Source organism: Poecilia formosa, unplaced genomic scaffold (assembly GCF_000485575.1).
Source record: "Poecilia formosa unplaced genomic scaffold, Poecilia_formosa-5.1.2 Scaffold2, whole genome shotgun sequence".
Classification (NCBI taxonomy): domain Eukaryota; kingdom Metazoa; phylum Chordata; class Actinopteri; order Cyprinodontiformes; family Poeciliidae; genus Poecilia; species Poecilia formosa.
In genome coordinates, this window is record NW_006799941.1 from 2,100,979 (window position 1) to 2,116,129 (window position 15,151).

The following is a 15,151-nucleotide window of genomic DNA, read 5'->3' on the forward strand; positions in this document are numbered from 1 at the left end:
TGATCCGAAAGAAATGGTTAACAACAATTACTATGTTGTTCAGTGGACCAACGCTAATGTCATATACTGTAATTTAATGCAATTTCATCTTTCTGTTATTATTCTAATTATGAATCAAAAGGGGTATGTAGAGAAACAGCTTAGTCAGACTGTACTCACGAATCGCACATTAATGACATCTAAGTAGCAAATAAAGAGGAAAAGAACATTGTGATCTTTCAGGCAAACGGAGCCACGCTTTGCTTAACATAAAGTTGATGTGGCTCTATTTTTTATCGTGGATTGGAGCGACACCAGGCGGTCCTGTGTGAGCTCTTTGTTATACTTTAACCCACCAACAGGTGGCAGTGTGCAAAAACATGCGACTCTTTTCGACACACCTCCGCTCTTGACTCAAGTCTTCTTCTCTTTGCCGCAGCGAACTTTCTTTCTCTTCCGGTTGTCGTCTGTTCGTGTGGCAGGTATTTATTTATCCCGGTGCTTTGAGCTTATTATAATCTTCATCCATCTGCTTTTGCTTTATATACTGTTCACCAAACATCCGCGGACATTGATAACGTTTCTAGTTAATAATCTAGTCTTCACAGTATGGATCGGATTCGACCCTTAAAAAGAGACAAATAAAACATCTGATTTGGGCTAACATCTGTGTAGCTACCGACAGCTACCGATATAATACCAACTAGTTCGTGATTTAATTGACTATATTTTCCTCCTGCGTTCAGTCTATTTATGCATTTTTTTTTAGAATAAAACAGGTTTATTGGTGGCTAACAAGCCGAACTAAATGAACGTTTAATAGCAACGGACGCTAGCATCGCTTTTCGTGGCTAATGATGCGCTGGTTCTGTTTTTCTCTTGTCCGTTCTACAGATTTACCAGCGTTGAAATGGCAAAGTCTAAGAACCACACAACTCACAACCAGTGTAAGTGATTGCATCTGAATTTACTCGTTTATATTCCTCTAGCTTTGTGCAAAGAGCGGTGTAAAAACGAATGACTCCTGTTTCAACAGCTCGCAAATGGCACAGAAATGGCATTAAGAAGCCCAGATCTAATCGCTATGAGTCCTTGAAGGGGGTATGTATGTTCACCAACTCTGCTCTGTGTTACAGCGGTGCTTTGAGAAATGCAGTGTTCTTACACAAACTTAATAGCTTTGTGCATTATCCCTTTGGTTTGGAAGTTGCTTCCACATATCCAAGACCTCAAATTTGTCTCTGTGTCATCTCTGTCCAAGTATATGTTTTGTTAAAAAAAAAAAAAATATATATATATATATACACATATAAACCATGTTTCACCTGGAAGAAAATAAACATTTTAATGATACCAAATTAGTGTCTCTGAATTGACATACACCAACAATTCAATTGGCTACATACATTACAAATTTATTTGCAGTTTTTGAACATTACAGTCAAGTTCAATTTATTATTCTAATTGGCAGGGGAAAAAAAACATTTCTAAGCAGATCACATTGAGTCACTGACTTGGAGCATTCCCTCCTCCAGGATGAGCATGTAGTGATAGTTGAGAATCACTTGCATTGTGTTGTTGACTTTGCAGCAATCCCTCACATTGAACATGCACGCAAGTGACAGTGCAGAGGAAAACTCCTAACAAAATGAAACCTTAAGCAGAACCTAGTTCATTACAACCAGAACCTAGTTCATTACAACCAGCCATCTACTGTGACTGACTAGGGATTTGAGTACGCTGTCTGTTAGTACTTCTGTGGCTTCATCTAGGAGAGAGAAACGTAACAGATGAACTCTGAGCTGGTTTAAACGGCCACAGGATGAAAAATTTGCAGCGAAAATCTCACCCAACAGCTGTGTCTAGGAGACGGAGAGAGATGTGGTCAAGTGCATCGTCTAGAAGAAGAAATGGTTCAAACTGGTTCAAATTTTATAAGTGAACCCAGCATATTGCACTGATGTAGCATTCCTTCTTAAACAAGCATGTTGTGATAATAGACCATCGCTTTAATTTAAAATCTTTAAAATGTTGAAAGATTAAAGAATGCTGTTTACAGGATTGTTTTTGATGAGTTTAATACCATTTCATCTGATGCCTACCACTATTCAAAACATTTTTTTTTAACTGAGAACCTCTATCTGATAAAGTTGACTTCTTGATTATGACATTGTTTATTTTGTAAGGGGCAGTTATATTGCAATACATTTTCTAGTATCATGCTGGTCTAAATGTTTTTAGCTAAATATTTGCACAAATGTTGTCAAGTGGAGTTTTGAAAAACTGCATTAGGAGAATGTGCTGTAGCTTCAAACACTTCCAGTTCTGTAGGTGAAAAGATGTTAAACCGCAAAAGATGATTTTAGATTAATAAACTTTTTGTATTGCATGTTTATTTTGTGCATTTCTGGTGAAGCTGGTGTAGTATTCTGTATTTGTGCTCAGAATTTTTGCACAATATTTTTACTTGAATCTAAACTGCTTTACATGATTTACTTTCATGAGCAAAATCTGTTTCCCCTGGATGTTTTAATGGTTTATGCTAGACTGTTTAGTGCAACAGCTCACTCATTCTATGAACCTTCCTGTTTGCAGGTGGATCCCAAATTCCTGAGGAATATGCGTTTTGCCAAGAAGCATAACAAGAAGGGCTTGAAGGCGGCACGGAAAGCAGCAGCTCAGAAATAAGCTGTCTGCTTAACTTCTGTCTCTTATTGTTCCACATACACCAACATAATAAAGTAATGCTTTATTAACAAAACCATTTTGTTTTATACTTTGTATGTGTTGATTATCCAGAAAAGGATTTATTTTAAGCCAGCACTGTGGCTTTTTGCTTCCACACCAAATTTTGGAAAAGTTTGGAAGTTGAAATAAATCGAGAATGAGCTTTCTGTTCTGGAAGTGTTCATACATGTTTTTTTTTTGTTTTGTTTTTTTGTCCACTGCACCCTTTTCGTTGAACCAGTTAGTAAATGATGGTTGTGAGCTGCAACGGAAAAGGAGACCGAGTCTGACTGAAAAACCTCTTGGCACTCTAGCATTCTTTGTGGAAATGGCTTTCTACTGGGGTTACATAAAAAAAAAACATCTGTTAAACTGCATCGTTCCTCAGTGACCTAAGAACACACATTTCAGCTGAATTGTTCTAAATGTACATATAAGATCATTTATGTGCTTTTTTTTGTGAAAACTCTTAAATTGAAGGTCTGACAATATGCTGTTTCAATTGGAAACCTCTACTAATGCATGATGGTCACAGCCATTTTCACTTAATGTAAGCAAGTCAGAATTGAGGATCTTGTGAAAAAAGTTGCTTAAATTATGCAAATGAACCTGTACGTTTCTCAGTTCAGTTCTCGGATAAATTATTTATTCAGAAGTATAAAGACATCATGGGATTTATCCAATAATGTAGCTGTAATGGAATATATTGTACAACCTGGAGATGCCCAAAAAAAACATTGAAAACATTTGAAATAGGGAAGCTTTTAATATAGAGGATAAATCTTTAATAGTAAAAGTTAGACTTAAATCTAAGAAGACTACTTTCTGTATCACATTCTGCAACACTGGTTTTAAGCAGATTGCAACAGCAAATATAAACAAAAGCTCAATTCTTGCAGAATGATCTTTAGGTTGAACTTTATACATTTAATGCAGATTTGTGTTATGCTGTAATCTTTCTAGTAAATATGATTTAAAAAAATGACTTAAGTACTCTTGTACTAAAAAAATACATTCAGTGAATTCAGCTATGATATATATATATATATATATATATATATATATATATATATATATATACACTGCTCAAAAAAATAAAGGGAACACTCAAATAACACATCCTAGATCTGAATGAATGAAATATTCTCATTGAATACTTTGTTCCGTACAAAGTTGAATGTGCTGACAACAAAATCACACAAAAATCATCAATGGAAATCAAATTTATTAACCAATGGAGGCCTGGATTTGGAGCCACACACAAAATTAAAGTGAAATGTTCCCTTCATTTTTTTGAGCAGTATATATTTAGGATACACATTATTTCTCCTGCTTAAATATTGATTCAAGGATGCAAATGAATCAGGTGAAACCAAATTATCCCCCCACAGTGACACACTCCAGTTCAATATGGAGGACCCAATGGTGTCAGTCTCAGATCCTCAGATGCTCAAACTACCTTCACTGTGACACCCTTAGATGTGTAGGAGCTACAGCTTCACTTAAAGCTTCCTCTGAATGATGGAGTTTGCCACTCTATCTTCAATACATAATTGAGCTACCCAATGGAGAAAGCTCACTTGATCTCACAGTTTTACAAACACTGGGGTCTATGTACAGCAGTCCTGGAGTTCTGTAAAACATTGGGTAAACCTGAATGTGAAAACCAAAGAGAAGATGAAACGGCCATCTCTACATAGTCAGCAATAATGTCACTTAAATTTGAACAAATGTCCGTGTGTTATTCTCATCTATTAGAAATATGTCTATCAGTACACTATCATGTCAGTTTTTACAATTTCACTTATCCCAGATAATCACTAAAATAATTAATTTGTCAGCACATTTTTGTGCTTGTTTTCTTAACCGAGGAAAAATACTTTCACCATCTCTTTAAGCTGTATTGCATTTATATTGGATAGATAACCCAACTTATGTTTTAACTTGTTAATTGCTGTTATTTCTTCCCAAAAACACTATTCAAGTGCAAACCGCCTCTGATTGTTAATGTCACTCTTAGTTTGGTGGTGCTACAAACATAAACGAACCTTTTATTTTGAAGCAGCAAATCGGATCTCGTGTCGTCACGTCCGTCCATGCTCTGACTCCAGCTTGCATCATTTCTCGTGTCTCGGCAGCCGGTTGCAGTGCATGTGAGTGCCTACTTTTGAAGTAATTAAAGTTTCTTAGAACGCTGTATTTAATCATACTTTTAAGGGAAATACGAGCATTTAAGAGCAACATTTAACAAAGTTTATTGTTACTTTAACAATAAACTGAGCAACTGAGCGTCTACTTGCGGGATTAGCCTGCTAGCTGACAACAAGGATGTGTCATTCGTGTGAACCAGCTAACCTAACCTGTTTGGACAGTGGTTTTGTGATTTATTTATAGATATAAATGTTGGTCTTCTTGTTAGAAATTTGAATTTGAGTTCTGTTTAAAAGCCTTTTAGCTTGGTATTAACTAAGGGAATCATAGGTGTAAATCAAAGTTTGTCTGGGCGATTGGTGTAAAATATGGCTAGAATTGCTCGGGAAGGTGATACAAGCATTACACTTTGCACAAAAGTTCTTTATAGGGTACCAATAATTTTATTGGTAGTTTTTTATTGGCAGAGATAAAGAAAATAATAAAAACATAGAATTTTTACTTATGAAGAACCAACCTAAGTAGTTATTTCCAATCTTTTATTAAGTTTCAATTTAACACCCTTGTGACCCTCACAACAACTTCTTACAATTATCTATATTTATATGCTGTCCTTATGCATTCACAAGTAAATACTAATTTGATCATTCTTTTTCTGTCCTCATTGTTCAGTTGATATTCAGTAAAGTACTAAACATTTCAAAACATCAAATTTTGTACAGAACTTAATTTGTCCTTGTCTGCACACTTCCTAATTTCTTCTTTATCACAGTGGAGTTTTGTTGTACTTATGATTACGGGACTTAACGCCACTTTGCATTTTGTTTGCTTCATTGTCACCTCCATGAGCATGAGCATGAGACGTCTGTTTTCATTGGCAACGCATCGGATGATTCACAAATTCCTTTGTGTCTAAAGACATTTTGTCCAGTGAATTTCCATTACCAGTTCTACCAGTTCACCACCAACAACATGCATACAAGATAAAAAGAGGCAAATTATTATTTTATATAATTTAAGCTTTCAGTACAGAAGTTTTTAAGTCTTCGGTGCTAAGACTTATTGTTTAAAAAAAAACAAAAAACTTGATGACAAAATAGATGGCAAAGATTGGATGAATTTCCATTGAAAATATAGTAGTGACACAGCACAGCTGGAAGGAGCTACTTGCAAATGTTGACAGCAATTGCCGATGGTGCTTTCAAAGTAAACTGCAGTTAAAATAGAACATCCCACAATAAACAATGCGGTCACTGAAAAAAATAAATATTCTTCCTCCTTCCATTTTCTCTGAAAATGAGTGATTGGTGTACAAACATCACATGGGTGATTCCTTTGCTAAATGTATTAGTTCAATATCAATTTCACTTACAATGACTTTTCATTTAAAGTCTTAATATTTTTTGTTGCAAATTTCAGTGTTCTATTTTCACCAGTCGGTTACTATGCAATAGTGGTTACCTAGCAGCGGTTGCTAAGGCAGTTAAATGTTCCAGTGGCTCCAACTCTGAGCCATTTGAACATTTGTGAAAAATTTTTGAACCATTTTTACACCAAAGACTCTACTGATCATTGCTTGTCAAGAGAAAGACCTGAAACACATGTGGCTGTATTATCTGAAGTTAACTGAAAAACAAAAGTAAAAAATATAAATTTCTAATATATTACTGAACTGTTTTTCTGTTTGTGTATAAACAGACACCATGGTGGAGCCAGTTCCCGAATCCATCAATTTTCCCTCTGAGGAGGAGAAGATTTTGCAGTTTTGGCAAGAAAGGGACTGTTTCCAGGAATGCCTCAAACAGTCCAAGAACCGACCCAGGTGGGACTCCTTATGATGACATGGGTGATTTAATTCAGAATCATTTGACTTATTTTGTCCAAAGATTTAAGATTTTCGGAATTACAGTAAGCTCTAATATATTTTATATATATTTCAGTTTTTATATATGTCTGAACATTCATCAGTTTTTCTCTATAAAAATCCAATCCATGAAAGGATGGTTTGTGCTTTTGAAAGCGAGAAAGCAAGTTAAACATTGACCCAACATTAAATAGATTGTTCTTTCAGTGACAAAGGTAAAATTATAATTTAACTAAGTTAGGGTGGCAATTACTCGGTGACAAATTATTCCAGGTTTCAGGGAGACTACGTGACTCATAGATGATGCAGATGAAACCATAGTGACTCATTGGTAAAAACATAATTATTTTAAATCCTTGGTTATAAAGTATATTAAAATTCCAAAATTTATTAGTATTTGTGTGAAAACATTGAAAACATGTTCAACTACAAAGTCTTTCTTATCAGCACTCTTCACATTACTATGTGGGACCTCATTTTTTTTCACTTCTTTGTTTTATTGCTAAGTGAAATCCATGATATTACTAATACCTCACCAGGTACACCTTTTACGATGGCCCTCCCTTTGCCACGGGTCTGCCGCATTACGGTCACATCCTAGCTGGCACCATCAAGGACATCGTTACCCGCTTTGCCCACCAGAGTGGCTTCCATGTGGACCGGCGCTTTGGCTGGGACTGTCACGGCCTGCCTGTGGTGAGACTTTGCCCTCCAGTTTCTCAGAATATTAGAAAAGTATTGTTCTATGTGATTACATTTTTCTCATTGGTCATTACAGGAGTATGAAATTGATAAAACTTTGGGGATTAAAGGACCTGAAGACGTGGCCAAGATGGGCATTGCTGAGTACAACAAGCAGTGCCGAAATATTGTCATGAGATACTCTAATGAATGGGAGGTGTGTGCAATAAATATTTACATTTTGTCCAGTCTGTAATCAATATGCTTACATCTATTACATGGCAAATTATTAACATTTTTTCCGACAGGCCACAGTGAGAAGAATGGGCCGGTGGATCGACTTCAAGAATGACTACAAGACCCTTTACCCATGGTTCATGGAGACAGTCTGGTATGGATATCTCAAACTGTTGCATTTTCTTCTGTAGATGGTGTGAATTTAATGAAAAAGGACATAAAATCTCCAATTACAGTTGTATTGAATTTCTTATTTCATCTTAAGTATTTTACCACTTAAAAATAGTATATTTCAGGATTTTATTAGCTTGTATTACTTGATTTGAGCTTGATCTTGAAGGCAACATTGTTAGCATTCACATTATAACCCACTGATCTGTGCTGTGAAAAGCTAGAAAACGTTTCTCCTCTCCGAGCTCACTCCACTTACATTTAAACATCGAAACTAATTGTCTAATTACCAGCTTGACTTGAACTTAAAATTTCCTGTCGTCTGCAAATTATAGCCGCACGCTGCTAGAAAATAATGCAGTTGTAATAGCAATGTTTAATGTTGCTTTAATAATAATAATAAAACTTTATTATCAGCGAGACTCCATAAAAATGTGTGAATATGTTGTTGTTGTCAAGCAAAGTCTAAACTCACAAAACTTAGAATATTTTTCTTCTACTTGATAATTATTTGGATATTCTAAGCAATACATATATATGAATATCTTGAAAAAATTTGACCATGTGAGTAAATAAGCAAAGTAAAAGTTGTAAAAGTCTGTTATAATATAGAGTATGTGCCTAATTTGTTATTTTATGTTTGTTTTTTTATCTGGATTAGCCATTTTATTCTTTTATATTTAACCTGGTATAAAGCATAAAAGCAAATATATCTGCATCAACTAAGCATTTTATAGATGTATATTATGAAGTGTGAAAATGTATTTTAATCAATAACAAAACCGAATGCTGCGTACTTTATGTTACAAGTTTTCCTTGTTGTCATTTCATGTTTAAAAACGTTTTTGAAATCATTTTTATTTTGTCTTTTTCCTTCAGGTGGGTGTTTAAGCAGCTGTATGACAAGGGCCTGGTGTATCGGGGAGTTAAAGTCATGCCTTTCTCCACTGCCTGCAACACACCGCTCTCCAACTTTGAGTCCCATCAGAACTACAAGGTTAGCTCAAGTCAGGAACTCTTTCAGGCTCCTTCAGCGCGTTTCTTTTCTGAAAGTGATATTTGTTCTGGGATGTGGTCTATTTGGCTATAGAGGAAATCTATGTGGACAATAAAAACTGTCACCCATTTTCTGCCTTGCTCTGAATCAAATGTTGTCTTGCAAGCAGAAATGTATAATTCTCTATCTCAGTTAAAGATGCAGTCTGTTTAGCTTGGGAAAACAATAACTAGATTAAAAATGCTCTGAAATGTAAATGGACTGAACTTGTATAGCGCTATTTCCGATCATTTTGACCACTCAAAGCGCTTTACACTAGAGTCACATTCACCCATTCACAAATGCTCACACATTCATAAACCGATACACAGATCGGTAGGCAAGTTGGGGTTAAGTGCCTTGCTCAAGGGGGCTTCGACATGTGGCAGGAGAAAGCTGGAATCGAACCTACAGCCTTCCGGTCACAAGACAACTACTCTTCCCACAGAGCCACGGGGCAACTGTGGCTCTGTGGGAATTCTATAAAATGTATCAGCATCTTATAGAATTTAGCTCATGAGACCATTTTATAGTTTTTCTGTGTTTACACATGAATTTATGATGTTTTCTTTCATTTCTTTGTCATAGCAGAAGATGGTCAAACTTAAACTCAGATATTCATTGATTTTGTAGTGTTTATATTTGTGTTTGCACATGTGTTTTAAATATCACCATATTTGTTTATTTTGTTTGTATGTTGTATTTCCTACGCTGTTTGCACTGTCTTTGGAGCTGGGTCTCTTTGTACATTGGATTATAGTCTCTAATTATACTCTAGATTTTATGAAAAATATGTCTGACGTAACAGTTTATGCACAGTCCCAAACTGGAAATGAGAATAAAGAGCAGAACCTACTCATCCTCTTGTGTTTCTGTCTGCAGGATGTCCAGGATCCCTCCGTGATTGTGAGTTTTCCTCTGGTTGAGAGTGAAAACGTTTCTTTGATCGCTTGGACAACCACACCTTGGACCCTGCCGAGTAACCTGGCGCTCTGTGTCAACCCAGAGTTCTTATATGTCCAGGTCAAAGGTGAGAGATTTTTTTAAAGAACGAAGAGCTATATAATTTCATATTTTTTTTATCTGTATTTTCTTTTGTAGTATTGTAATAAGAGCAGGAACTAATAGCTTTTTGATAATAAGCAAATTGAGGTTGTAGATTTCTTGAATTCGCTGGATGGCTAGTATTTTTTGCCTATATTCTTTTGAACAATGACCCTAAATATACAGCCAGAACTACAAGGGAACAGTTTAAGTTGAGGAATATTCACATATTGTTCACTGTTTGAGATTTTTTGGACATTCCAAAGTCCAGAAGTAAATGAGCTTTACAATTTTTCTTCCCCTTTACAATTAGACACTAGTTTGTTTTGCCCCATAAGACAAAATGTTAGTAAAATGTAAAAAATATTCAACAGCTGTGAATAATTCTTGAACGTGCTGTTGTATGTTCATACATTTTGATTTCACAACTTAATTTATTTAAATGTTCATTGGTCCAAATACTTTGTTAATTTTTCCTACATTAAGTAGTGCTGCAGCTTTTTCCCTCACTGCTTCTGAATTAGCTCCTGTTCCTTTAAGCTTCCTGCAGAAATACCACTCTTCTCTGATTGGATATCTGATTGGTCTAAAATGGCAGAGTGCAGGCTGTTAATGTATTTATTTATTTTTTTTTCATCGTTAATGGAGTGTCGGTGTAGCCACTTAGTATGCATCATGTGATGTTTTTTTTTATGGAGGTGTGATCATGTAAAGTGAGACCTCTTATAAAAATATAAAACTTTAACTCACTACAGAGGAAAGAACGTGTTCTCATCCTCCCATTGCTGAGATGTTACATAATTTCTCTGACTGGAAGAAACATTTTTTTAAATGGAACATCATGTACATCATATCATTTGTTAGTTTATTTATTTGTGAATACATAAATAAATAAATAAATAAGCTTTCAACACAAGTGTGTTTTAAAAACAACAGCTTCTTGCCTTGCTTCCTGATATGAGACAGAATTGCCAGACCTTTACTCCTTGGACTGATTTTTAGGGTCTGGATCCAGGTCTGTGTACCTATTACCTGGAAATGTGGATGAACCTCAAACGAGGCCACTTAAAAAAAGCATTGTCCTTGTTCAGATACAGAAAAAAGAAACCCTAGAGATGTAGCTGCTGTTTTCTGCTACCCTAGTGCTGTATTTTTTTTTCCAGTTTCCTGTGAGATAACCGGTAGGTTTTTAAATGGATGACCTAGATTTCTGTCAGCTTGCCATAGCCTGGCAGATACTCCAGGGGGCAGTGTTGACGTGCAGCTTTTAATCCTCTCTGCACTGGCTGTGCTGCATGAGAGACTGCTTTGGAATACCAATGAATGTTCTCGTTTGGCATCGGCACAGTCGCCTCTCTGTACTCCTTTTCCATCTTCATCCCAACAGTTTCCCAAATTTTCCCTGATCGCTCTTCCCTCACATCCACCTGTTATTGTCTCTTGTTGTTGGCTCCTTGCTTTGCCGCATGTGTTTCTGATTGATTCGAGGGTTGCCAGCTGCGGCAGGTCTGAGCTGCGCTGTCATTTTTCACGCCACTGAGGGGAAGAAACATCTTTTATTGATTCTGCTACGTACTGTCCCCCTTTCTTGTCCCTCTGGCTCAGACCGTTTGGTTTTGCCCGCCACACAGCTGCCGCACTTACTATTCTCGCTGCCTCCTCTTTTACATTTCCTCTCTGTCATTTTTTTTCAACAAGCTTTAGTTTCTTAAAATGTCTGTCTCTTATACTGTGCCTTGCAAAAGTATTCATACTTCAGACTTCAGTGTAATGTGCTTGAATTTTATGTAATGGGTCAAATCAAAGGCATACACTTCTGTGAAGTAGAAAGTAGATGATGCATGACCTAATTATTATTATGATTATTATTATTTTTACCAATAAAAACCTGAAACAGGTGGAGTGCATTTAGAATCACCCCCTTATATCAACACATTGTAGAACCACTTTTTGCTGACATTACATCTTCAGCTCTTTTGGGCTTTGTCTCCACCGGCTTTGATTGAACATCTAAAGACTGAAATATGTGGCCATTCTTCTTTGCAACAGAACTCAGTCTCAGTCAGATTGTATGAAACAGTTTACAGGTCTTGCTGCAGCTTCTCAAACAGACTTAGGTCTTCATTCAAGGTGTCTGTAAAAACTTAAAAAGTCTTAAATTCATATAAATAAATTAAGTCCTTCAAATATCTTAAATTAGTTAAAAGTAATTTAATTTGGCCATAAATATGTTAATCGCAGGACTTAAATGTTTGTCGTTGCATGACTATTTATTCTTGTATGTGTAGCAATTTTTTTGTAGCGGGACTTTTCTGCCTGGCAAAAGTTTGAGTGGCGCTCAACTTTACAGTTGAGGCTGCTGGTAAATAGCTGCCAATATAGCTTTGGTATGCTAACAAGCTAGTTTTTTTGTGTCTATCATGGGTAATTGCACATTTATTGCTAGTTGGCTGGACAATGTTTGTTTCACTGCTGTCTCACTTCTGTTGCCAACCCACACAAAGCTAGGTGCATTGTGTGCAAAAAAAAACAAAAAACTTGTTTCTTTTTCAACCTTGGGACTAGTTTCATGCAATACTTCACTGCTGCTGAAGAGATCTGAAGAATATTTGATGAGTTGCTGTTTATTGTAAATTAAGTTGATGTTAAAAAGCATTAATCACTCTGAAGAGGGCGTTATGTTGACAGGGGATGAAAAATGACCAGAGCTGTTAGATGAATGAGCAGATATTCCTCTTTAATAGATGGGAAGACTTATTGGATGCTAGGAATATCATGTTAGTAAATGTCCACCACAGAGGTGCTCAAATAAAGTGGGAAATTTGACTTATGCATTTTCTCATCTGGATAAATGTGGAAAAAGCTGAATGAGATATAAAAAAAAAACACCCGCATTTCTATGCATTATGCCATTTATTCATTTTCTTTATGCTTAAAAAAGCCTAAATTGAAGAAGTAGATTAGGCACATTTCTTTATATAACACATTAAGTGTTGAGTTTATCATTATTGAGATAATTGACTTTTTTATTATTAATTAAAAAACATGCATCCTTATATCTGCCTCATTTATTGCCTTATTGTCTGTGGTCTTTGCAGGTTACACTGATCACTGTTAAAATACCTACCACAGTCCAATTTAGCCATTTGTAATTTCTTCTTTAGAAATTCACCAGATTTGACATGTTTCTGTATAAATCCCTGGATGAAGTATTTCAGAACTTCTGACCATTATTTGAAGGGTTGTTTGTTAAAATCTGGCACTTTTAATTGGGATCTGCTGCTCTGCATCAGTCTGTATTTGAATATCGGTTTTCCTCGGCTCTAACTTATTAATAACATCATGTCCATTAAATATTCACTATTGACTTCTAGTTTTTACTGTTTCTGGTCTGAAGTATGATAGGTCTGTTTAATATTCACTTAAGACTGATAAACGTATTACTAGAGATTATTGCGTAAAGATTGTTCTTCATATAAAAAACCTGCTGTAAAAAGTGGAAACCCATAAGTTGCAAATGACATTTTCACATTATTCCTTCAGAAAACACCACAGAAAGGACCTACATCATGATGGAAGCCAGACTGGGAGCACTTTTCAAGTCTGAGGGCGAATACACAATTTTGAACAAGTCAGTTAAAACTATATTAAGTTTTCACAAGTTCAAATAAGAAATATTGATGTATAATCTCCGCTTTTCTTTGAGAGAACTCTACTGTTAAGCTTGGTTTCTCCCTTAAACCCTACACCCCTAAAAAAGTAGGAATAGTAATAAAAATAGTTTAGAATGTCATATCAAGTCGCCTCTTGATGAGCTTTCTGTTTTTTTGAGGATCTTGACTAGTGTTGGTTATTTTATTTTTTAAACATTCTCTGTTCTTCTTTCTAGATTTCCAGGCAAAGATCTCAAAGGAAAAAAGTACAAACCACTTTTTCACTACTTCAGTAAGGTAGGTAGGGTTTTCTATTTTATTTCAATCAAATTTGCTCGCAGTTTTACATGATCTATTTATAAAATAAAGAAAACATCTGTACCAGGGCACAAATGCCACATGGGACTCTTTGCAGCTGACAGCGTACATCAGAAATCTTTGTGCTAGTGTAGGAACCATGCAACTGCATGGGACATTCAGTTCTAATATGACCAGGCTGACGTGCTGCGCTTATTACTCATAGTTAGCATAGCTATTTATGAGTAAATAACTGTTTGTAAGTAGAATAAATGTACTTCAGAATTTGAGCTCATGCAATTATTATGCAACTCTGACTGATGTTGTGTCCAAACTTGGCTGGGGTTGAGGAGAGGTAATATAGAATGTGGGGTACGGTTGAAGTGAACAGGTTTATTAGATGAAACAACTGAAAATGAAGACAGGAAGCGCAACTCAAATGATGAAAAAAACAACAACAAAAACAAATCTTTCTTAGTAAAGAGGGATAGTCTAACTATTAAAAACAAAACAACCAAAATACATCTAGGCTAAGCTGGGTAACATAAAAAATACACGTAGGAGAAGCACTATAACGTTTGTACTCATTATAGTGCATTAACACCCATAACTTGCTGCACACTCATTGCTACTATGGGATTTTGCAGCAAGTCAAATGGACTGGCAGCGTCCATCTTTTGGTGTTGCAGGATATTGTGCTTACAGAGAGTAATATTGTGTGTGAACCTAAGCAACACATAAAAAACATGTTTGCAAGTTGTTAGTCACGTGTGCGAGCAGCTTGATTTGCACTGTGGCGCCCTGAAAAAAGGTGAGACAGAGCTGAAAAACTGCATGGGTGCCAGCAGGTAGACACACCGCTGTGCTTGACAGGAAATCTGTGTATTAGATACTTTGCAACAGTGTTTTAATAAAATATAATATGATTAAACATGCAAATGCATACTAATGTCAAAGTATGCAAAAATGCTAAGCGCCTCTGTTGATCGTGATTGTTTTTCTTCTGTTTCTTCACCTCTCTGTTTCTTTTCCACGGTGTGAAATCCTTCCTGTTTGACTCAAGTGTGCGGAGAAGGGAGCGTTCCAGGTGGTGACGGATAACTACGTCAAGGAGGAAGAGGGCACAGGAGTTGTCCACCAGGCCCCGTACTTCGGAGCTGTGAGTAACACGCTTACATTTATCTCCAGTTGTCAAACGGCAGCAGTGTGTGGCCAAGCGCTCGATTTATCTAAATTGCAGCACTTTCATAGCTTCTGTTCCCTGAAGGAGAGAAATTAATAAAAGTATACATGTTATGAAATGTGAGGAAA

The 15,151-nt window shown here is 36.1% G+C and overlaps 2 protein-coding genes across 2 annotated transcripts in view; both read left to right on the plus strand.

Moving 5' to 3' along the window:
* The first annotated feature begins 403 nt into the window (after positions 1-403).
* Positions 404-2,883, plus strand: rpl29 (ribosomal protein L29). The gene is made up of 4 exons (XM_016670356.1): positions 404-461; positions 874-926; positions 1,016-1,080; positions 2,575-2,883. Exons 2-4 carry the CDS (start codon positions 890-892, stop codon positions 2,665-2,667), a joined length of 195 nt encoding a protein of 64 aa, XP_016525842.1. The 5' UTR covers positions 404-461; positions 874-889; the 3' UTR covers positions 2,668-2,883.
* Positions 2,884-4,756: 1,873 nt separating this feature from the next.
* Positions 4,757-15,151, plus strand: part of iars1 (isoleucyl-tRNA synthetase 1) — a 49,384-nt gene continuing 38,989 nt past the window's right edge. The window contains exons 1-10 of the mRNA XM_007549261.2: positions 4,757-4,859; positions 6,556-6,679; positions 7,261-7,417; positions 7,500-7,619; positions 7,711-7,793; positions 8,690-8,807; positions 9,729-9,876; positions 13,434-13,521; positions 13,780-13,840; positions 14,904-14,999. Coding sequence (XP_007549323.1) covers positions 6,561-6,679; positions 7,261-7,417; positions 7,500-7,619; positions 7,711-7,793; positions 8,690-8,807; positions 9,729-9,876; positions 13,434-13,521; positions 13,780-13,840; positions 14,904-14,999 — 990 coding nt within the window. The 5' untranslated portion in view covers positions 4,757-4,859; positions 6,556-6,560. The remainder of the gene's footprint in view (positions 4,860-6,555; positions 6,680-7,260; positions 7,418-7,499; positions 7,620-7,710; positions 7,794-8,689; positions 8,808-9,728; positions 9,877-13,433; positions 13,522-13,779; positions 13,841-14,903; positions 15,000-15,151) is intronic.